This window comes from Apostichopus japonicus, chromosome 6, assembly GCF_037975245.1.
Source record: "Apostichopus japonicus isolate 1M-3 chromosome 6, ASM3797524v1, whole genome shotgun sequence".
NCBI lineage: Eukaryota > Metazoa > Echinodermata > Holothuroidea > Aspidochirotida > Stichopodidae > Apostichopus > Apostichopus japonicus.
Window position 1 is genome coordinate 311,106 of NC_092566.1, and position 24,701 is coordinate 335,806.

Consider the following 24,701-nt stretch of genomic DNA (forward strand, 5'->3'; position numbering starts at 1 on the left):
GAAAAATTACAACATGGTCCAATCACTGTCCAAGTGGTCTAAGAAACAATGAGTAAAAAATATTGCTTAGACCAAGCACTGCATAACAGGTCTGAGACACTGACAGTGAAAATGACTCCTTGGTCCAAGAACAGCCTAAGAGGAATTGGGAACAGGAACCTGAGTTATTACCTGTTCGTAGCAGTGACTAAGTGGACTGGGAAACAGGGACATGAGAACTAACAACCAGAGTTATTACCTGTTCAAAGCAGTGTCTAAGTGGACTGGGGAACAGGAGCCCACAAACCGACAACCAGAGTTATTACCTGTTCAAAGCAGTGTCTAAGTGGAATTGGGAACAGGAACCTGTGAAACTGACAACAAGAGTTATTACCTGTTCAAAGCAGTGTCTAAGTGGACTGGGGAACAGGAACCTTGGAAACTGACAACCAGAGTTATTACCTGTTCAAAGCAGTGTCTTAGTGGACTGGGGAACAGGAGCCCACAAACCGGCAACCAGAGTTATTACCTGTTCAAAGCAGTGTCTAAGTGGACTGGGGAACAGGAGCCTACCAACCGACAACCAGAGTTATTACCTGTTCAAAGCAGTGTCTAAGTGGACTGGGGAACAGGAACCTTGGAAACTGACAACCAGAGTTATTACCTGTTCAAAGCAGTGTCTAAGTGGACTGGGGAACAGGAGCCCACAAACCGGCAACCAGAGTTATTACCTGTTCAAAGCAGTGTCTAAGTGGACTGGGGAACAGGAGCCTACCAACCGACAACCAGAGTTATTACCTGTTCAAAGCAGTGTCTAAGTGGACTGGGGAACAGGAACCTGGGAAACTGACAACCAGAGTTATTACCTGTTCAAAGCAGTGTCTAAGTGGACTGGGGAACAGGAGCCTACCAACCGACAACCAGAGTTATTACCTGTTCAAAGCAGTGTCTAAGTGGAATTGGGAACAGGAACCTGTGAAACTGACAACAAGAGTTATTACCTGTTCAAAGCAGTGTCTAAGTGGACTGGGGAACAGGAACCTTGGAAACTGACAACCAGAGTTATTACCTGTTCAAAGCAGTGTCTAAGTGGACTGGGGAACAGGAGCCCACAAACCGGCAACCAGAGTTATTACCTGTTCAAAGCAGTGTCTAAGTGGACTGGGAAACAGGAGCCTACCAACCGACAACCAGAGTTATTACCTGTTCAAAGCAGTGTCTAAGTGGACTGGGGAACAGGAACCTGGGAAACTGACAACCAGTTATTACCTGTTCAAAGCAGTGTCTAAGTGGACTGGGGAACAGGAACCTTGGAAACTGACAACCAGAGTTATTACCTGTTCAAAGCAGTGTCTAAGTGGACTGGGGAACAGGAGCCCACAAACCGGCAACCAGAGTTATTACCTGTTCAAAGCAGTGTCTAAGTGGACTGGGGAACAGGAGCCTACCAACCGACAATCAGAGTTATTACCTGTTCAAAGCAGTGTCTAAGTGGACTGGGGAACAGGAACCTGGGAAACTGACAACCAGAGTTATTACCTGTTCAAAGCAGTGTCTAAGTGGACTGGGGAACAGGAGCCTACCAACCGACAACCAGAGTTATTACCTGTTCAAAGCAGTGTCTTAGTGGACTGGGGAACAGGAACCTGGGAAACTGACAACAAGAGTTATTATCTGTTCAAAGCAGTGTCTAGGTAGACTGGGGAACAGGAACCTGGGAGTGATAACAAGATTTATTACCCCTTCAAAGCAGTGCCTAAGTGGACTGGGGAACAGGAACAGGGAATGGTAACAAGAGTTATTACCTGTTCAAAGCAGTGTCTAAGTGGACTGGGGAACAGGAACCTGGGAAACTGACAACCAGAGTTATTACCTGTTCAAAGCAGTGTCTAGGTAGACTGGGGAACAGGAACCTGGGAGTGATAACAAGAGTTATTACCTGTTCAAAGCAGTGTCTAAGTGGACTGGGGAACAGGAACCTGGGAAACTGAAAACCAGAGTTTTAACCTGTTCAAAGCAGTGTCTAAGTAGACTGGGGAACAGGAACCTTGGAAACTGACAACCAGAGTTTTAACCTGTTCAAAGCAGTGTCTAAGTAGACTGGGGAACAGGAACCTGGGAAACTGAAAACCAGAGTTTTAACCTGTTCAAAGCAGTGTCTAAGTAGACTGGGGAACAGGAACCTGGGAAACTGATGACCAGATTTATTACCTGTTTGAAGCACTGTCTAAGTGGACTGGAAAATTGTCATGAATGATACATGTCATTGTTAATTCTGTGCTTTGGAAGTGAGTGAAATATTAGGCTCTGCCCTCTGAAAAGGGTCTTTGGGTAATGCTCTGTCATGTCTTTACTTAAAGATGAACATATCAAAGATTGATTTGAATAACCTGAACCTTCATAGCAGAATATGTTACAATTACCAAATATTCAAAGATCGTAAGCACAACAATACACATATTCATGAACGCACAAAGTCTTTTAATATCAGTGAAATATATCATTTAATACAAAGCTGGGATGAATCTCTCAGCATATCCTGTAACACTATAGAAGATGACTATAAGTATAAATTTATGAGTGCATGATTATTCTCAACATATTTGTTAAACTGAACCAGGATGAAACTGGGCATATTTTTTAAACTAAGATGGAATTAGGCAAACTGAATCAAGATGAATTTAAACATATGCATTAAACTGGCCAAGAATTCATGTATGCATATCCTCTAAACTAAGCTGGGATGAAATGAAGCATATCCAAGTTTAAACCAACCTTTCCATTGGTAGTTCTCGCTGATGCATAGTATTGCAGAGCTTCTTGGGTGACATGAAAGAGTCCACGGTGAAGCATATAGGCGCATATCATTACACCTGTTCTTCCCTGGAAACAAACAAAAAGAGTTACTCATAAGAACACTGCAATGGTTCATCTTTTTCTTTCTTTCTTTCTAAAATAGGACAGTATAACTGGAAAGTTTCTTTCTTTTTATTCTCTTTCTTTTTTTTTTCTTTTTTTGAGAGATCAAGCTTTCTTGGTGTTTTTTTTTAGGGTGAAGAAACTTCAATATCTAGGTAGCAAACTGATAAGCTTTCCTGAGAGGGGTTTATTAATTCTTTGAAATCATGATCACACCACTTCAATCAATGATTTAACTGATCGTCAGATGGTCATACATATGAAAATCACCAGACCTAAACTTGCAGCTGGCTATGAAGGAAAGATTAAACTTAGAAACATAAACATATGTAATTGTAAACATTATAAGACTGTAATGAAGAAAATATTCACACACCTGCAAGTTTGTCCACCATTCCTTTTATGCCAATGTTTATAATACAAATACAAGATATCTCATCTGTTCTTTCTATGTATCTTCTACAACTAAGAAACATGTTGAAGATAGATTTTACATTGATTAGTTCAAAACTAATGCTTCTTGTCTTTTTTTTAGGTTTTCCTTGGTGTATTTTGAGGGATCAAGCTGTCTTGGTTTTTAAATTTGTCTTTGTGTTTTTGAGGGGTCAAGCTTTCTTGGTTTTTGATTTTTTCTTGATGTATTAATAGAGGTCAAGCTTTCTTGGTTTTTGCTCATTTTTCTTGGTCTATTTTGAGGGGTCAAGCTTTCTTGGTTTTTCCATTTTTTACCATTTTTTGGGGAGGGGTCAGGCTTTCTTGACCAGGGAGTACCTGCATGGTAGATTACCTTTCCTGCTTTGCAATGTACAGCAGCAATATTCTTCTCGTCTTCACTCAACCATGTATCCAAATCTTCACAGAATGGTCTTATAAGTTCCATTCTTGGTGGGTTATGATCATCAAATGGATACTGGGCGACTCTACCGTGGAATATCGATGTATCATAGTTTCTCTCTGAACATCTGCAAAAAAATTCATCTCTGTTTAAGTGATAAGACAGGTGCTCAATACATGTTAGGTATTTTGTGATGAAACAGTACAGGAAAGTTACAGACTTATCTACACATATCATTGTTTGGCTGCTTGCTAAGAGAATACCAACTTTTGAAAACGTTTCAACTTGAGAAACATGCCCCATCCACCCCCCCCCCCCATGGCTATTTGTCTGTGTAAACAATGGCTATGTGTGTCCATCACTTCATTGTTCAAATGTTAGTTGATCTTCCAATAAATCAACATATAAATAAACTGTTCAACGTCATTTTGCAACCTCAAAATGGATAGTAGAATTGTTTGAAGGTTCCCCCTTATCTTAGATTATCAGAAAACTTCTTCATTACACAGCCTATTGTTAGAACCTTTCAGTCAAACACAAATTATCTGCATATAACCAATGAGGACAACTTCAACATGAAAAACACAAGACTCCTCTTCTCTGTGGAACCTTGAACTGCCTATGTAGTCTGCCACCTTATTTAAGTGATTACATTATATGACAATTCAGCTTACAATTACTGATTGTTTTCATCTGAAGTCCATCTAAAGATGAGAATTCAGACAAACAGCACATATTCTAGAAATCCTTTATCAATACAGATTCCAACTGAGGATCATCTCACATTACAATTCCAGCCTTATGATAGTATCACTTCTAACTTAAATATAGAAGGTAACCATAGGTGACTTCCATATCCTGCTAAAGATACCCCAACTAAACTTTGAAATGATGTGAATATTTTTTTCATGACCTAAAATATTAAGAATTCGTAGAAAAAATATGCCTTCCTGTAACAAATGAACTATCATTATAAATCATCAAAATCATTGTTTTGCCAACCTTCATGTTTAGTTTGGAGATAAATTGTCCATTTTCAGGACAGGAAATAATGATCTGCTATTGCAGAGCAAATTGTGACACATATGCAGAAAAGGTGCAGCAATTCTTGTGCATATAGACCATCTCATAATTAATATTTTATGGGAAGCAGAAGACATTAAACAGCAATAATGTTAGAAAATATGTGAGCATTCAGTTATTGTTCCAGGATACATGACATTTTAAAACACAAATATAACTTTCATAGAGAGTTGAACTAATCCTAAAAATATAATGATGCATACTGGAATTATAAACAGATTACATAAATTTTCTGTTTTAATTTCCACAAAACTCTTAATACTGTGACATTGCTTTGTCTTCAAGTATAGATTCAACAGTCATGAACATGCAGTAAAATATTAAATCACTTATAGGCAACTCACCATCAAAGGACTATGAACCTATTGTGTTAATGTTGGTATTAGTATATATGTCAGGAGAATGGTTGAAATGCAGTTTGTCACATAACAGAAGACAGAATCTAGACCTCAGTATTGGTTTACAGCCTGAGTAGGTACAGTGGAAACATTGCTGTAGTGTTATATGACGACTATGAAGGGTGAGTGAGGTTTATTACCAAACACTCAATGTTTAATACTTACAAGTTGTACACCTTGTAGTGGTCTCCATGTCTTTCTTCCAAAAACCTGCAACAAAAGCAACAATGATACAGTAATAAAGAACACTGCTCTTTCAAACAATCAGCAAATATGAGCCAAGCATATTTGTATACTTGAATGATTAATATGTACACAAATGACTCTCTAAATATTTATGAATTACTAAGGTCAGAAAGGTTAGCTCCAATTATTAAGGGTAACAGGAATGACGGGACTGATAGACAAATGGGAGAAAGTAGTAATACAATAAAGCCATTCATGACATTAACAACTGTACAGGTTTATGCATGGAGTTACTGTGATGTATGTACAGGGTAATTAATGTTGCTAGAATGCATGGAGTCCTTGTGATGTTTGTACTGGGTAATTAATGTTGCTAGAATGCATGGAGTCCTTGTGATATTTGTACTGGGTAATTAATGTTGCTAGAATGCATGGAGTCCTTGTGATGTATGTACAGGGTAATTAATGTTGCTAGAATGCATGGAGTCCTTGTGATATTTGTACTGGGTAATTAATGTTGCTAGAATGCATGGAGTCCTTGTGATGTATGTACTGGGTAATTAATGTTGCTAGAATGCATGGAGTCCTTGTGATGTATGTACAGGGTAATTAATGTTGCTAGAATGCATGGAATCCTTGTGATGTTTGTACTGGGTAATTAATGTTGCTAGAATGCATGGAGTCCTTGTGATGTTTGTACTGGGTAATTAATGTTGCTAGAATGCATGGAGTCCTTGTGATATTTGTACTGGGTAATTAATGTTGCTAGAATGCATGGAGTCCTTGTGATGTTTGTACTGGGTAATTTATGTTGCTAGAATGCATGGAGTCCTTGTGATGTTTGTACTGGGTAATTAATGTTGCTAGAATGCATGGAATCCTTGTGATGTTTGTACTGGGTAATTAATGTTGCTAGAATGCATGGAGTCCTTGTGATGTTTGTACTGGGTAATTAATGTTGCTAGAATGCATGGAGTCCTTGTGATATTTGTACTGGGTAATTAATGTTGCTAGAATGCATGGAGTCCTTGTGATGTTTGTACTGGGTAATTAATGTTGCTAGAATGCATGGAGTCCTTGTGATGTTTGTACTGGGTAATTTATGTTGCTAGAATGCATGGAATCCTTGTGATGTTTGTACTGGGTAATTAATGTTGCTAGAATGCATGGAGTCCTTGTGATGTTTGTACTGGGTAATTAATGTTGCTAGAATGCATGGAGTCCTTGTGATATTTGTACTGGGTAATTTATGTTGCTAGAATGCATGGAATCCTTGTGATGTTTGTACTGGGTAATTAATGTTGCTAGAATGCATGGAGTCCTTGTGATGTTTGTACTGGGTAATTAATGTTGCTAGAATGCATGGAGTCCTTGTGATATTTGTACTGGGTAATTTATGTTGCTAGAATGCATGGAGTCCTTGTGATATTTGTACTGGGTAATTTATGTTGCTAGAATGCATGGAGTCCTTGTGATATTTGTACTGGGTAATTTATGTTGCTAGAATGCATGGAATCCTTGTGATGTTTGTACTGGGTAATTAATGTTGCTAGAATGCATGGAGTCCTTGTGATGTTTGTACTGGGTAATTAATGTTGCTAGAATGCATGGAATCCTTGTGATGTTTGTACTGGGTAATTAATGTTGCTAGAATGCATGGAATCCTTGTGATGTTTGTACTGGGTAATTAATGTTGCTAGAATGCATGGAGTCCTTGTGATGTATGTACTGGGTAATTAATGTTGCTAGAATGCATGGAGTCCTTGTGATGTTTGTACTGGGTAATTAATGTTGCTAGAATGCATGGAATCCTTGTGATGTTTGTACTGGGTAATTTATGTTGCTAGAATGCATGGAGTCCTTGTGATGTTTGTACTGGGTAATTAATGTTGCTAGAATGCATGGAGTCCTTGTGATGTTTGTACTGGGTAATTAATGTTGCTAGAATGCATGGAGTCCTTGTGATATTTGTACTGGGTAATTTATGTTGCTAGAATGCATGGAGTCCTTGTGATGTATGTACAGGGTAATTAATGTTGCTAGAATGCATGGAGTCCTTGTGATATTTGTACTGGGTAATTAATGTTGCTAGAATGCATGGAGTCCTTGTGATGTATGTACTGGGTAATTAATGTTGCTAGAATGCATGGAGTCCTTGTGATGTTTGTACTGGGTAATTAATGTTGCTAGAATGCATGGAGTCCTTGTGATGTTTGTACTGGGTAATTAATGTTGCTAGAATGCATGGAGTCCTTGTGATGTTTGTACTGGGTAATTTATGTTGCTAGAATGCATGGAATCCTTGTGATGTATGTACAGGGTAATTAATGTTGCTAGAATGCATGGAGTCCTTGTGATGTTTGTACTGGGTAATTAATGTTGCTAGAATGCATGGAGTCCTTGTGATGTTTGTACTGGGTAATTAATGTTGCTAGAATGCATGGAGTCCTTGTGATGTTTGTACTGGGTAATTAATGTTGCTAGAATGCATGGAATCCTTGTGATGTTTGTACTGGGTAATTAATGTTGCTAGAATGCATGGAGTCCTTGTGATGTTTGTACTGGGTAATTAATGTTGCTAGAATGCATGGAGTCCTTGTGATGTATGTACTGGGTAATTAATGTTGCTAGAATGCATGGAGTCCTTGTGATGTATGTACAGTAATGAACTTTTCATTCATTCTATCAACCTGTTTTCCGGTCAGTTAAATCTGCATCAATTGGGAGAGGTCTATCAAGAGGTTAATCTTGGTGTGATTCTCCATGGCAACAATGATATGTGATTCTCCATGACAACCATGATATGACGCTGCAGCTTGGAGCATAATGGTCCATTCGCCTTAATCTTCCTACCATCAAACCACAAATAGCTAGATAACATTAAAACCACTTCTATCTGTAATTCTCACTTCTACCACTGTTTTAAGAATCAAGTCAAACTTAAACACAATCCTAGTAATGGTAAGATAACACTTTTCTAGGAAAACTAGGTCAGATTTCTGAAACTACATGCCAGGCACATACTCTGAACTTTGTAATTGAGACAAGCTCAATTGACGCATTCTTGGATCCAGCCTGGTGCTTTCTCAGCCAAAATCTAAACCGCGTTGACTTCTTGGCCTTCTCTAAGTGTAGAGAAAGGCCACTTAGCCTACATTTTCCTGAGCTAACGAGTACCTTACAGGTGTATCATCTTACAGCATTCATAGCGCTACTTTTCTCTACTTCCGTCAGCCAAACGATCATATCATTAAAGGGATTCTTGCAAACGTTGGTCAGATTAGATTGTGGATCACATTGCCATGTATGCTACGTCAAGAACTAGATTAAATTCAATGGTATGTTGAGAAAAGAAATGCGCTACTCGACCTTTTGACCTTTAAGCTTGGTAACTTGTGAACTGATCTGCCTAGAAGAATTATATCAAGCTTAACAATGGAGCAGAAACTAGAAAAGATTTTAACTTTTGATTATTTCATTGATCATATCCCAGGGATAACACTTCATACATTAAAGGGCATGTGTGTTGTGTTTAATGTACTGTAGGACACTTTGTATTGGAAACATTAATACCTTCCTTTCTTTAAAACTTATTGACCAAGGAGAAAATAATGTAAGAGAAAAATCAGAAGATAAAGATTGGGTTTACTGATAATTTGATCATTGCCAAGGATGCATCCCCTTTCCTATTGAGAAATTATATAAAGTTTAACTTTAAGTGTACTTAGTTGCAAAATAGAGTCATATAGCAACTTTTGAAGTAACTAATCATGTTCAAGATTTTCCACTTTTTTTTTCACAAATATTGGCAAATTTTTAATCTTCCTAATACTTTAGTGACCCTAAAAAGGATCTTGACCCCAGTTTGAATACCAGGGACTTACATCATCTATGTTACATGATAAATCTAGCCTGTTTTCTTCAGGCCTCATACAGTACTAATAGCAATGGAGTCAACTATCACAGAAATTATCACTTGTTTCTTAACTTTTGATTCATTTGCAAAGAAATAAACAAAGTGTTACAATAGGTCAATGGCCAAAAAGATTGTCCCTACCATGTGAGAAAATTGAAACTGATTAACTTGCAAATACTTCACTCATAAATTGAAAACAATTTTAGGAAAAGACATTTCATAGTTCTAAAACAAAACCACTTTGGGTTGAGATTTCAGACTAGATATGTAAGAATGATATGATGACCACATATCTACACATTAACTCTAAACAGTTCATGTTAATAAACTTAAATTCAGAGGTATCAGCAGTTGGCTGTAGGATAATGTATACATGGTGTTTGGTTCAAATTTGACCTCATGGCTGCAATTTGGTTAACTGGACATGTTAGTTCAGATCAGTGTAAATGACTCACTGGTAGAGAAAGCTGACATAACAATTAAGTTAATCATCCTTGCAAAGTTATGATTGCTGAAATAGTGGTTTTCTTCTATACAGATTGTTGAAAATCTATTGTTCAAAACGTCTTGTCTCAAAGTTTGAAGAGAATCATTACCTAACAGTCTACCATCTGACCTTTTTCATATCTTGACTGAAATATACTTAAAGTCCAACATATATAGACTAACATCTCTAAGCAAACCTTTTGGATTCAGTCATTTGCATTATCTGCCAATTGAGAAAGCATGTACATGCAATCTCCACCACTCACTACAGGCCACAAATTTCTAAGAAAGTTTGGTGGATAAAATATTGCATATATATTCCAGATACATGCCATTCTTTAGTTCAAAGGTTGCCACCTACCATTTAACACCGCATCAATTCTACCAAAAGTTCTGTTTAAGTCTACACTTAATTTCAGTTTTATGGTATGGCCTTATGACTTTATCAATCATGTTTGGAAGAAACCTTGTACCTCAAGAACACAGAGTATCTCACCTGGGTACCTTGATGTGGTCATGTATCACGTTTTATTGTCCCCCAGGTCACTTTACCCAGGTTAATGTTGCCGCTTCAAAATGATTGATGTTCTTTGTACGTGTCTCAAATTCAGCTACCAAGAGTAATGTTTCCTAGTAAGTTGCGGTTTAAACTCTGCTTAACTTCTCATATTCTTTTGCTAATTCAAATCCTGAAACATACTCTGCTGCCATCAGTTCTACTGATATCTATAAATAGATCACAACATTAAACTTCTAATTTTAAATAGTATTTAAACTAAAGTCCACCCAAAATTATTGCAATACTTCCTTTACCTTCACACAACATATAATATTTATTATTTTGTCCTCCACAACCAATCCTGCACTTATGATATTTTACTCTTTACCCATGCAAATGTTCCTGTACTTACTTGGCCACTTGTTCCACATTATTTCTGTAGACACCTTCCAGGTTTTCTGCCGGGAAGCCCATGGCGATGATATTAGGATATATATCTGATCAAATTAATGAATTAAGGACGAGAACTGACAACAACAAAATATGCATTTACCAGCATAAACCTATTCTGACTACCTTAGCTTGCAGCTATCTCTTAAAGGACCTACAGTATCAAAAAGAACATCAAATTGTAGCCCTGTTTACAGTTGAGAAGGAACAAAGTATTGAGTTCTGCCCTGGTCTGATCATATGCCTTGTAAACGCTGATCACACTCGCCCCAAATTTGACCCAGTCATTGACTTGGATCAAGGGAGGATCAAACCCAGAACTCATAGTTAAGCTTGTCATGTAAACGCAGCTTCAGGTAGCCCCAAGATCAGAGTTGACCTTTCACCTTTGTTGTACATCACTTGGCATATTGTCTTATATAATTCTTCTCACGACAGAGTCTAATGCAAATGTGCACACTTTCAAATCAGTTGACCTTGTTATATTTGCAGACCATCAAAAATGTCTGATAAACTGATGTTATTGACAAATAAAAAACTGATCTGATCAACTTTACCATAAATTACTAAACAATAAATAAGATAATTACTTTACACTGCAGATGTCAATAAAATGAATTGTTATACAATTCAAAGTTTATGGATCTGACACTATGTTCAAACAGCAAACACAATCAATAAGTGGCTGAGTTAACCTTCTATAACTGCAGTATGAAATCTGTGAAATAAATTATGTTTTTGGTAATTTTACTACTTATTCCAGAATGTTAACCACAAAGTGTTGTGTTGATAAGACCACACAACACTCTGAGGTTTAAATTAATAACACAACAGAGGAACTGACAGGATGTGATTCAGAAACAAGCAGTCAACTGAAGGAAGGTTTGTCATCAGTTAATATCACAGGTCTGGGTAATATCAATGGTACAATCAGTACCTGACTGACTTTAACATACTAACAACCTAATATACTGTACCATAGTACTCAAGTGCAACACATATTACATGCATCATTTGAACTAGAATTTATTGAAGAAGATGAGAGATAACTAGTCACATTAGTAGGTCAGTGTCAAAAGGTGACAGGATCCCTCTAGACATAGCAGAGTGAGTGTGCATATGCTATGAGGAGACATGTAAGTGAGATAAGGTGACAAGATCCCTCTAGACATAGCAGAGTGAGTGTGCATATGCTATGAGGAGACATGTTAGTGAGATAAGGTGACAAGATCCCTCTAGACATAGTAGAGTGAGTGTGCATATGCTATGAGGAGACATGTAAGTGAGATAAGGTGACAAGATCCCTCTAGACATAGCAGAGTGAGTGTGCATATGCTATGAGGAGACATGTTAGTGAGATAAGGTGACAAGATCCCTCTAGACATAGCAGAGTGAGTGTGCATATGCTATGAGGAGACATGAAAGTGAGATAAGGTGACAGGATCCCTCTAGACATAGTAGAGTGAGTGTGCATATGCTATGAGGAGACATGTAAGTGAGATAAGGTGACAGGATCCCTCTAGACATAGTAGAGTGAGTGTGCATATGCTATGAGGAGACATGAAAGTGAGATAAGGTGACAAGATCCCTCTAGACATAGTAGAGTGAGTGTGCATATGCTATGAGGAGACATGTAAGTGAGATAAGGTGACAAGACCCCTCTAGACATAGTAGAGTGAGTGTGCATATGCTATGAGGAGACATGTTAGTGAGATAAGGTGACAAGATCCCTCTAGACATAGTAGAGTGAGTGTGCATATGCTATGAGGAGACATGTAAGTGAGATAAGGTGACAAGATCCCTCTAGACATAGTAGAGTGAGTGTGCATATGCTACGAGGAGACATGTTAGTGAGATAAGGTGACAAGATCCCTCTAGACATAGTAGAGTGAGTGTGCATATGCTATGAGGAGACATGTAAGTGAGATAAGGTGACAAGATCCCTCTAGACATAGTAGAGTGAGTGTGCATGAGGAGACATGTAAGTGAGATAAGGTGACAAGATCCCTCTAGACAAAGTAGAGTGAGTGTGCATATGCTATGAGGAGACATGTAAGTGAGATAAGGTGACAGGATCCCTCTAGACATAGTAGAGTGAGTGTGCATATGCTATGAGGAGACATGTAAGTGAGATAAGGTGACAAGATCCCTCTAGACATAGTAGAGTGAGTGTGCATATGCTATGAGGAGACATGTTAGTGAGATAAGGTGACAAGATCCCTCTAGACATAGTAGAGTGAGTGTGCATATGCTATGAGGAGACATGAAAGTGAGATAAGGTGACAGGATCCCTCTAAACATAGTAGAGTGAGTGTGCATATGCTATGAGGAGACATGAAAGTGAGATAAGGTGACAGGATCCCTCTAAACATAGTAGAGTGAGTGTGCATATGCTATGAGGAGACATGTTAGTGAGATAAGGTGACAGGATCCCTTATAGACATAGTAGAGTGAGTGTGCATATGCTATGAGGAGACATGTTAGTGAGATAAGGTGACAAGATCCCTCTAGACATAGTAGAGTGAGTGTGCATATGCTATGAGGAGACATGAAAGTGAGATAAGGTGACAGGATCCCTCTAGACATAGCAGAGTGAGTGTGCATATGCTATGAGGAGACATGTTAGTGAGATAAGGTGACAGGATCCCTATAGACATAGTAGAGTGAGTGTGCATATGCTATGAGGAGACATGTTAGTGAGATAAGGTGACAAGATCCCTCTAGACATAGTAGAGTGAGTGTGCATATGCTATGAGGAGACATGTTAGTGAGATAAGGTGACAGGATCCCTATAGACATAGTAGAGTGAGTGTGCATATGCTATGAGGAGACATGTTAGTGAGATAAGGTGACAGGATCCCTCTAGACATAGTAGAGTGAGTGTGCATATGCTATGAGGAGACATGAAAGTGAGATAAGGTGACAAGATCCCTCTAGACATAGTAGAGTGAGTGTGCATATGCTATGAGGAGACATGAAAGTGAGATAAGGTGACAAGATCCCTCTAGACATAGTAGAGTGAGTGTGCATATGCTATGAGGAGACATGTTAGTGAGATAAGGTGACAAGATCCCTCTAGACATAGTAGAGTGAGTGTGCATATGCTATGAGGAGACATGAAAGTGAGATAAGGTGACAAGATCCCTCTAGACATAGTAGAGTGAGTGTGCATATGCTATGAGGAGACATGAAAGTGAGATAAGGTGACAAGATCCCTCTAGACATAGTAGAGTGAGTGTGCATATGCTATGAGGAGACATGAAAGTGAGATAAGGTGACAAGATCCCTCTAGACATAGTAGAGTGAGTGTGCATATGCTATGAGGATACATGAAAGTGAGATAGGGAATGTTTTTACACACTGACAGAATTAAAAGGTACAGTAGTGGTAGTACCACATCAGAAGCTACAAATGTCCAGTAGAAGCAGAGCCTGTGGTGAATGATATAGTTCTGTGACTGTACTACTGAAACCACTGCACAGTGCTTCTCCCAGTTTAACTCTGATCTGCAAATTGTTATCATAGAAATACTGTGTTCACTATACAGAGACTGCTTAGTTTAGTGTAAAATAACTTCCTTCAATGAAATGAATTGTTTTCTTCACCCTCATTCTGGCTTTTCACTTATATCTACAACTTTTGAGCTCCACCAAAAATAAATGCAAATTTCTTTCAATGTTGTAACACACTACCAAAGGGCAATATTTAGGTTGTGTTATAGGAAGCATTTTTTAGGTCTGTCAGATGTATTATTAAATAAAGACTGGAGTACAAATCCATTATAGGAGAAAGATTGCACAGTTTGCACCTTATATCAGTGTACCTAGTAGCCAGCCACTCATAATGTGGCCTTCACCTCACATCATCCACCCCTCACCTCCCGGAATACATCCCCCACCCCCCCCCCTCCTTCATACCAACCACTCACAAATTGTCCTTCCCTCAATCCTAAACAGTCACAATCCAACGTACATGGGATTTCTCCATATAATGGATCAATAGTTTTTCTCTCATATAAGCATATGAAAGGGATAATTGGATATATACATATGGTAGGGATATAAATGATAAGGATATAAATCAAATTTGGTTTACATACACATGATAAGGATATATCCATGATAGGGATATATGTATATGATAGGGATATTACCCATGATAGGGAAGTATACCCATAATAGAGATATAGATCTATACACATGATAGGGGTATATACATATGTTGGGATACACATGATAGAGATATATACATGATAGGATATATGTATGATAGTAATATATACACATGATAGGGATATATATGTATTTATGATAGGGATATGATAGGGATATACTGTATATGATAGGGATATATATGATAGGGATATATATGATAGGGATATATATATACATAGGGAACAGTCTCCCCTCTACACTACATGCTATATAAAAATCATGAACTCCTTCAAAAGAGATCTGAAAACACAAATGCTGATTAATTACGTGTTAACGCTTTGTGAAATGGTTGCAATATTCATTTGGAAACTCTTCTACTATTTTAAAATGTTTTAATTTGTTTAAATTGTTTTAACTGTTTTAATTTCTTTCTGTTTTAATTTGCTTTAATTTTCCTGTTGTAATTTGTTTCCAAGCTGTTTTACTTTGTAATACTGTTTTAATTTGTTTCTGTTTTAATTTGCTTTAATTTTCCTGTTGTAATTTGTTTCCATGCTGTTTTACTTTGTAATACTGTTTTAATTTCTTTCTGTTTTAACTTGCTTTAATTTTCCTGTTGTAATTTGTTTCCATGCTGTTTTACTTTGTAATACTGTTTTAATTTCTTTCTGTTTTAATTTGCTTTAATTTTCCTGTTGTAATTTGTTTCCATGCTGTTTTACTTTGTAATACTGTTTTAATTTGTTTCTGTTTTAATTTGCTTTAATTTTCCTGTTGTAATTTGTTTCCATGCTGTTTTACTTTGTAATACTGTTTTAATTTCTTTCTGTTTTAATTTGCTTTAATTTTCCTGTTGTAATTTGTTTCCATGCTGTTTTACTTTGTAATACTGTTTTAATTTCTTTCTGTTTTAATTTGCTTTAATTTTCCTGTTTTAATTTGTTTCCATGCTGTTTTACTTTGTAATACTGTTTTAATTTCTTTCTGTTTTAACTTGCTTTAATTTTCCTGTTGTAATTTGTTTCCATGCTGTTTTACTTTGTAATACTGTTTTAATTTCTTTCTGTTTTAACTTGCTTTAATTTTCCTGTTTTAATTTGTTTCCATGCTGTTTTACTTTGTAATACTGTTTTAATTTCTTTCTGTTTTAATTTGCTTTAATTTTCCTGTTTTAATTTGTTTCCATGCTGTTTTACTTTGTAATACTGTTTTAATTTCTTTCTGTTTTAACTTGCTTTAATTTTCCTGTTTTAATTTGTTTCCATGCTGTTTTACTTTGTAATACTGTTTTAATTTCTTTCTGTTTTAATTTGCTTTAATTTTCCTGTTGTAATTTGTTTCCATGCTGTTTTACTTTGTAATACTGTTTTAATTTCTTTCTGTTTTAACTTGCTTTAATTTTCCTGTTGTAATTTGTTTCCATGCTGTTTTACTTTGTAATACTGTTTTAATTTGTTTCCATATTTGAATTTATATTGTTGATTTTTACTAATGTTTAAATTGTTGTTTCATTGTTGGTATGCTTCCTTCTCATTATATTTTATTTTTATCTTGTACTGTACAGTACATGGATATATACACATGTTAATGATATCCACACATTAGTTACCTCATATACAATCTAAAATCTTCTTTTATGTGACTTGTTCATCTGTTACTATCACTTTATACTGAACAGAAGCTACTGTGCAGTTTCCCTCAGTATTTGTAGTACATATATACTATACATATGTGCATACATACTGTTAATGTGGAGTGTGCAGTAGCAGTTAAGGGTGTGCAGCTTCCTTCTTAAATGTAAACAGGCAGGTGCTCATATACCTTTGAAATGCGATGCTTAGCACAGTATTCAAAACGATGATTACTACACTGGTTTCAATGCACTATGAAACTTCCTTTGAGGAACTCACAGTCACCAATAAAACAAAATTAAATCATACTAGCTGTCTTGTCTTTAATGTTCCTGTTGAATAGTCCTTCATATTTCAACAAAACCATAAGGTACATCAAAGCTGGTTGTACCATGTAGGTAACCTACCATAAGGAATGTGATCAATAGAGAAATGGGTGGGAAACCAACTTTAAAGGAATTTTTAGAAGCATTCTATTACCGGGTATATGAAAAAAACTACCTAACTTTTTCATCGCCACAGTCCTTAGGGGATTTTTCATCCTATGATTCAGGAGAAGTGAATTTTTGAACTTTGTGCCAACTGAATCTAAAATGTTTTGAACAGTGGAAAACGATGAGCACTGTAACGTCATCGTGGCGTTTTGTTTCGGGGGCTGCAGGGAAGCTATCATTAGCATGAAGCTACACTGTAGGGAGGAAAGTTCAAATTTCTAAAAGTAAAATAGCGATTTAGATGGAAATTTCTTGGTGAAGTTGCAAGTTAGCAATCTTTTAAGAGTTAAAATGTTCAAGAATTCCTAACTCGGTTTTCTTCATAATATGTTGTTCATATATTTGTTATTTGATTGATTTTTGTAATCACAGCCATACACGAATTCTGTACACATTCCTCTTTATTGTATGAAGGCCAGGCTAAGAGTGAGATCTTTTGTATTCACAGCCGTATGTGAAGTCTGTACACATTCCTGTGTAATGAAACAAGGCCAAGCTTAGAATGAGATTGGATCGATTCTGACCAATGTGCCGTACTGATGTCACATCTCGACGTAAGGTCAGTGTTAGATACAAATTTTCTGGCAGGACGGGCCAACATTTCAAGCACTCCATCACAGAAACTAAACTTAATCACAGGGCAAGGCTTAGGGCGATACAAAGTCAAAAAATAATTGATGACCAAAAAGACTGGATCCCATTTTTCACTAAACAATTCCTTGAACTTCAATTGCCTGTACTGTATCTACACCAGCAGAGATTAACATTCTACCATCCCAAGTTTTTACACATACGTTTTCGTAGTGGATTAAAATCTTACGGAAATTGCCCGGAATACATTGGATTTTTACCTTCTTTACATCCTATGGGATTTCAGAACGTTTTACAGTCATTTACAGCCTGATAAGTATCCTTTTCTTCTAAAGGGAGGGAGTTTGGGGGCTGTTTTTAGTGTGCGACCCATGCCCATGTGTTCGTTTTTGAGTAGCGTAACGTTACTTTTTCAGGTAGTAGTTCCACGAAGCTGCTTCGTTCGTTACGCCTGTTCCCACACTAGCGCGGATGGGCGGTATCTCACATTTTGTATACATGTTTTATCTGTTTTATCTATCAGCGAGGATGAGCACGCACTCTATGTGGTTTCATTGAAATTGATGCAATACTGACATTCAAATACCTTTCGTTACAAATAATAAGTTCTCTGTAGCACAGGATTATCTGGTGTTTAAGAAGATTATTTTCTTTCTGACATCAAAAGGAACTGTTCTTTCCATCCTGTTCCAAACAAAATGACATTTAAGCCAGAAACATAGGGATTACCCAACACTTCCAAAGCTTTCCGAGCGCAAATGTTATTGTTATAGCAAGAACTGAATAGAACAAAATAATGTCTGGCTGAAAAGAGATAAATCACACGTTTCATCAGGAGTATAAGGGCTTCTTTCGGGGAGAAGCGTTGCAAAGCATTGAAGTGTAAATTTGTGTCTGAACCATCAGAAAACGTTGCAGAGTGTCATCAAATGTAACAAAACATCCCAACATGATTTTGGCAAGGTCAACCTCAATGTGGCAGAACTATAGGCTAGAAGTGCCTTGTGGAAAAGTAGTTTATCCTGATGCATCATAAACAAATCAAAATCAAATGTAAGTTAATGTGCACATTACTCAGCTTTCACATTCCTCCATTCAAGCCAAGAAATATCATCTGCAGAAATGAGACTTTCAACAACATATCTTGTACCTGGCACAGACCATAAAACCATTAACTGGTTTGGCCAATTACAACTACCTGTCTCCTAAACATAAGCACTCCAATCTACCTAGCTCTCCTCACCCCTGAACCCTTGTCTCAATATCCTCTTCATACTGAATCTACTATACCGATGCTTACAAATTACCTGACTTCAGCCGACATTCGATCTGCAAAAATGTGCTGCATTTCTTATCATTTTGTTACAGAGTTGTGGCTTTGCAAGATCAGAAATACAGTATTTTTATGGTAATTATATTAGTAGCCCTAGCATATTCTAGGGTGTGTGACTGGTCAGTCTATGAATATTCTCTGAATAAACTCCTACTGAGATGACATGGTATCCCATAGTGCAAATTACATACTGTAGCTACAGCATGAAAGTGTTACCATGGCTACAATGATATATGTGGCCTTAGAGTACTGTATTCAGAGCTGCAAATATCTCTGCACATTTTCACTTTCATCCTTGAGGCATTTTGTGAAGTAATTCCTTGTGACCCTTCATCTGTCCAAGTTCTAATTTTAATTTTCAAAGTGAAACCTTTGGCAAAGGTTTGGAAGTTTAATGCAGAGCCTTTGAAACAGATCAGTATATTTTTGGAGGTAGAAGCTAGGATATAACAGCAATAAAGCACCTTCCCTTTAAAGTCAATGGCTTGCCATACAATGACACGTTTGTTTCCTACTTACCCTAAATTTAAGTTCACTTCCTGCTGCAGTAAGTGTGGGCTTAAATACTACAGTAATACCCAGATAGACAGTTAAATTGACCTTTCTTTAACCAAGGGAAACTCCCACAGAAGTAACAAACTCAACTATAATACTATCATACCATAATGTAATTATCAATCTGCATGTAGTAACAGGAGATCCAATCACAGAACCAAAGTAACACCAATACAGTCTATTTATTCAGTGAAGTAGATGCTAGCAATGAACACAGGAGATCCAATCACAGAACCAAAGTAACACCAATACAGTCTATTTATTCAGTGTAGTAGATGCTAGCAAGGTGCTAACAGGATATCCAATCACAGAACCAAAGTAACACCAATACAGTCTATTTATTCAGTGAAGTAGATGCTAGCAATGAACACAGGAGATCCAATCACAGAACCAAAGTAACACCAATACAGTCTATTTATTCAGTGTAGTAGATGCTAGCAATGTACTTACAGGAGATCTAATCACAGAACCAAAGTAACACCAATACAGTCTATTTATTCAGTGAAGTAGATGCTAGCAATGAACACAGGAGATCCAATCACAGAACCAAAGTAACACCAATACAGTCTATTTATTCAGTGTAGTAGATGCTAGCAATGAACACAGGAGATCCAATCACAGAACCAAAGTAACACCAATACAGTCTATTTATTCAGGGAAGTAGATGCTAGCAATGTACTGACAGGATATCCAATCACAGAACCAAAGTAACACCAATACAGTCTATTTATTCAGGGAAGTAGATGCTAGCAATGTACTGACAGGATATCCAATCACAGAACCAAAGTAACACCAATACAGTCTATTTATTCAGTGTAGTAGATGCTAGCAATGTACTGACAGGATATCCAATCACAGAACCAAAGTAACACCAATACAGTCTATTTATTCAGTGAAGTAGATGCTAGCAATGAACACAGGAGATCCAATCACAGAACCAAAGTAACACCAATACAGTCTATTTATTCAGTGAAGTAGATGTTAGCAATGTACTTACAGGAGATCCAATCACAGAACCAAAGTAACACCAATACAGTCTATTTATTCAGTGAAGTAGATGCTAGCTATGAACTAACAGGAGATCCAATCACAGAACCAAAGTAACACCAATACAGTCTATTTATTCAGTGAAGTAGATGCTAGCAAGGTGCTAACAGGATATCCAATCACAGAAACAAAGTGAAACCAATGCAATCCATTTATTCAGTGAAGTAGTTGCTAGCAACGTACTAACAGGAGATCCAATCACAGAACCAAAGTAACACCAATGCAATCTATTTATTCAGTGAAGTAGATGCTAGCAATGTACTGACAGGATATCCAATCACAGAACCAAAGTAACACCAATACAGTCTATTTATTCAGTGTAGTAGATGCTAGCAAGGTGCTAACAGGATATCCAATCACAGAACCAAAGTAACACCAATACAGTCTATTTATTCAGTGAAGTAGATGCTAGCAATGAACACAGGAGATCCAATCACAGAACCAAAGTAACACCAATGCAATCTATTTATTCAGTGTAGTAGATGCTAGCAATGTACTGACAGGAGATCCAATCACAGAACCAAAGTAACACCAATGCAATCTATTTATTCAGTGAAGTAGATGCTAGCAATGTACTGACCGGAGATCCAGTGCAGTTTTCACCAATTTACACTGAAGGCCTTATAAGTCATTTAAAGTGAATCTGTGATTATGTTTGTATGTTCATAATGACTGCTGGAATGGTTGTGGAGACATGATATTACCTATGAAGAACCAGCAGGCAGATTTGTTCAGTATAACTGCGTCTATAATAATAATGATGCTTGGGTTCCTCCAGATAAACTGTCTTGATAAAGGTCAGTTTCCTGACACCTATTAGATACTGTACTTGTTCTAGCTTTCAAAGATACAAATTAGCCTTTTACCCTTTTTACCTAACAAAAACTCCATTTCTTATCAATCTTGCAAAGCAACTTTCAAAGTGTCTTGTAAGCAATAAAGGTCAGTTTCCTGACACCAATTAGATACTGTACTTGTTCTAGCTTCCAAAGGTAAAACTTAGCTTTGTACCATTTTTACCTGACAACAACTCCATTTCTTATCAATCTTACAAAGCAACTTTCAACTGTACTCAATTTTAATGAAAAAAAGTATATAATTTTTTTTTGGAAACTGCAATGATGCTTTTTACACAATAAATTGGAAGCAATGTTGTTGGTGGCATGAAAAGTTGAAAGGATGACCAAATACCACATTTATTAAGACCACCAGATTTTTAAACTTTTTGATATGGATATACAGTATAAACTTAGTTAAAAATTGTCTATAACCCCAAGTACACAAAATCAGGACAAAGGATATGGAAACCCCCTGGATCTATTACTGACAGATACAGTAGATCTTAAACAATTCATTAATCTCTTAATTAGAACAGCCTTTACAGAACTGAAGCTTCTCTCCAGTAATTCCAGCACTGTCCTATAAATGTCCAACAAAATATCCTTTGGCTATAAGGGTATTATATGATCAAAGTCACCTGGAAAACAGGTTACCAATTTATAGAACCTTTAGCTGTGCATGGTTCACATAAAGTATGAGGGTGTCAGGAACAGAAATAGATCTTATTATGATAAGGACAAAATTGGTTTTAAATGTATTATTAGGAATCAAAAAGTAAGTTTGAGTCATTCTAAGGAGTTAAATGAGCTCAAACTGCTCACTCATGTCCAGTAGATTTACCCAAACTGTACTTAACTACAGGTTAAGCTTTAAGAAGACAGAAAGCAAGTTCTGTCTTGAGAAACTTATGTGACATCTGCATAAAAGGCAGCAGTAGCTTAAGGTAGTAAGCTGGGTACATTTGATGCCAATTGGTAAAGACACTTTCACCCACACGTCGTCCATGGACTTTAATTTCAGATGAATATTTTGGGTTATGATGAAAGGGATTTGAAGTTAATATCTGAGTCCCATGAAGGATACCAAGTGTAAGATATGCAGTCTTGGTAACTTGTATTTCAACATGACCCTAACGATGCCCTTTAAACTTGACCTATAAGACATGCAATACCTAATGTTCATTTGATACCATAGTAATAATACTGTATGTGGGACACTGTTATCAGTTATGCCTTCCAGCAAACTAAACGAACCTGTCCTCACCACAATTAAAGAAAAAACATTCCTTTTGTTGAAGCTGGTGTGATCCTGCAAAGGAGGAGTCTTATCTGTTTAATGGTATGGTAATAGTTTACAAGCCACACAAGTCATATGTTTAATGGTATGGTAATAGTTTACAAGCCACACAAGTCATATGTTTAATGGTATGGTAATAGTTTACAAGCCACACAAGTCATCTGTTTAATATTTATGTGTTAACATCTGTCTAACAGGCATACTGTATTTAATATTCACATTCCATATATAGAGCTCTACAGATAGTATCAACTATCAAGTACTGTACCTCTCTGTTTTCTTTCTTTTTTACTGCATTTTCAAATGATGCAAGCTGCTAATAAATCTATACAGTTTGTTAAGACAGCTACCTACTTGTTAGAAGGAAGTTAAAACTGAAAGTAGTTTCATTTGTAATTCTACTGTGTCCTTCACAAATAGAAACCATACTGACCATTACCTTCTAAAGTAGCATTAACTTAGAGGTAGTAATGTTAACTCAATATATTGTAATAATTTGATAGACAAACATACAGATAGACAAAAGTCAATAGGTTTGATTACAGTACAGCTCTTAGCAGATATCTGTCCCTACCATATCCATTACTTTTCAATACAATAATCTATTTATTATGTGTGCCTCATTAATCTCCTGTGCTGTCGAACAGAATGTTGTACAAGGACACTTTCTACGGTTTACTTTCAAATCATTATTACTAGAAAGAACGAACCACTCTCTCACCCACACAGATACCACATTCCTCATATGAAATACATAGACAATTGCAATTTGTCAGAAGTATGTTCTACTTAATAATAATATTTTTGTTTAAACCTACATAACATAACTATTCATGGAGAGTTATTATATCAGATCTATATACATTAATAACAACCCTCCTTGACAACATCTTAACACTTTTCTAACTTTGAAATAATCCTCTTTATGACACTTCAGCAATGAGTACTTCACATTTCCTATTTATGTATATATGTAGGTTGAGGTTAGCAGTATGGTAGGGGTGCATCTCAACTCAAATGTTTAGAGCTACAACAAATTGACTTTGGAGTTAGATACTGTGCAGAGAATAATATCTGGCATGGCATGGCATAACAAACTGGTAAATTGCTACACACATGCAAAGATGTATAGCATAATTGCTACACACACACAGAGATGTGTAGCATAATTGCTACACACACGCAAAGATGTGTAGCATAATTGCTACACACATGCAGAGATGTATAGCATAATTGCTACACACACACACACAGATGTGTAGCATAATTGCTACACACATGCAAAGATGTATAGCATAATTGCTACACACATGCAAAGACGTATAGCATAATTGCTACACACACACAGAGATGTGTAGCATAATTGCTACACATGCAAAGATGTATAGCATAATTGCTACACTACCGCAACGATGTGTAGCATAATTGCTACACACATGCAAAGATGTGTAGCATAATTGCTACACACGTGCAAAGATGTGTAGCATAATTGCTACACACGTGCAAAGATGTGTAGCATAATTGCTACACACGTGCAAAGATGTGTAGCATAATTGCTACACACGTGCAAAGATGTGTAGCATAATTGCTACACACGTGCAAAGATGTATAGCATAATTGCTACACACGTGCAAAGATGTGTAGCATAATTGCTACACACGTGCAAAGATGTATAGCATAATTGCTACACACATGCAAAGATGTGTAGCATAATTGCTACACACATGCAAAGATGTGTAGCAATTTTTGTACACAAAGAACTGCAGTAACTGAAGTATGTTGAGAGTTAAAATGGATTCCTTGCACACTTGAACATTTAAAGGTATACTGCATACAGGATTTTGCTTTTACCTAGAATGACGTTTGATCTCCTGCCATAACAATGGAGTTCTGGTACTTACTTTAGTGAATCTATGCACTAAGTATCAAGTTTCGACCTTGACCTATCATGACCTCAAATTACCTAAGCTGACCTTTACAAATTTAAACATTTTCTTGTACTCACTAAG

General features: G+C 36.7%; 1 protein-coding gene across 2 annotated transcripts in view; it reads right to left on the reverse strand.

Annotated features, from left to right (window-relative positions):
- Positions 1–24,701, reverse strand: part of LOC139968571 (phosphatidylinositol 3,4,5-trisphosphate 3-phosphatase and dual-specificity protein phosphatase PTEN-like) — a 48,862-nt gene that overhangs the window by 12,130 nt on the left and 12,031 nt on the right. For both annotated transcript variants that reach the window (XM_071972668.1, XM_071972667.1), the window contains exons 2-5: positions 10,714–10,798; positions 5,380–5,424; positions 3,686–3,860; positions 2,755–2,862 (exon numbers count right to left, since the gene is read on the reverse strand). In XM_071972668.1, coding sequence (XP_071828769.1) covers positions 2,755–2,862; positions 3,686–3,860; positions 5,380–5,424; positions 10,714–10,798 — 413 coding nt within the window. The remainder of the gene's footprint in view (positions 1–2,754; positions 2,863–3,685; positions 3,861–5,379; positions 5,425–10,713; positions 10,799–24,701) is intronic.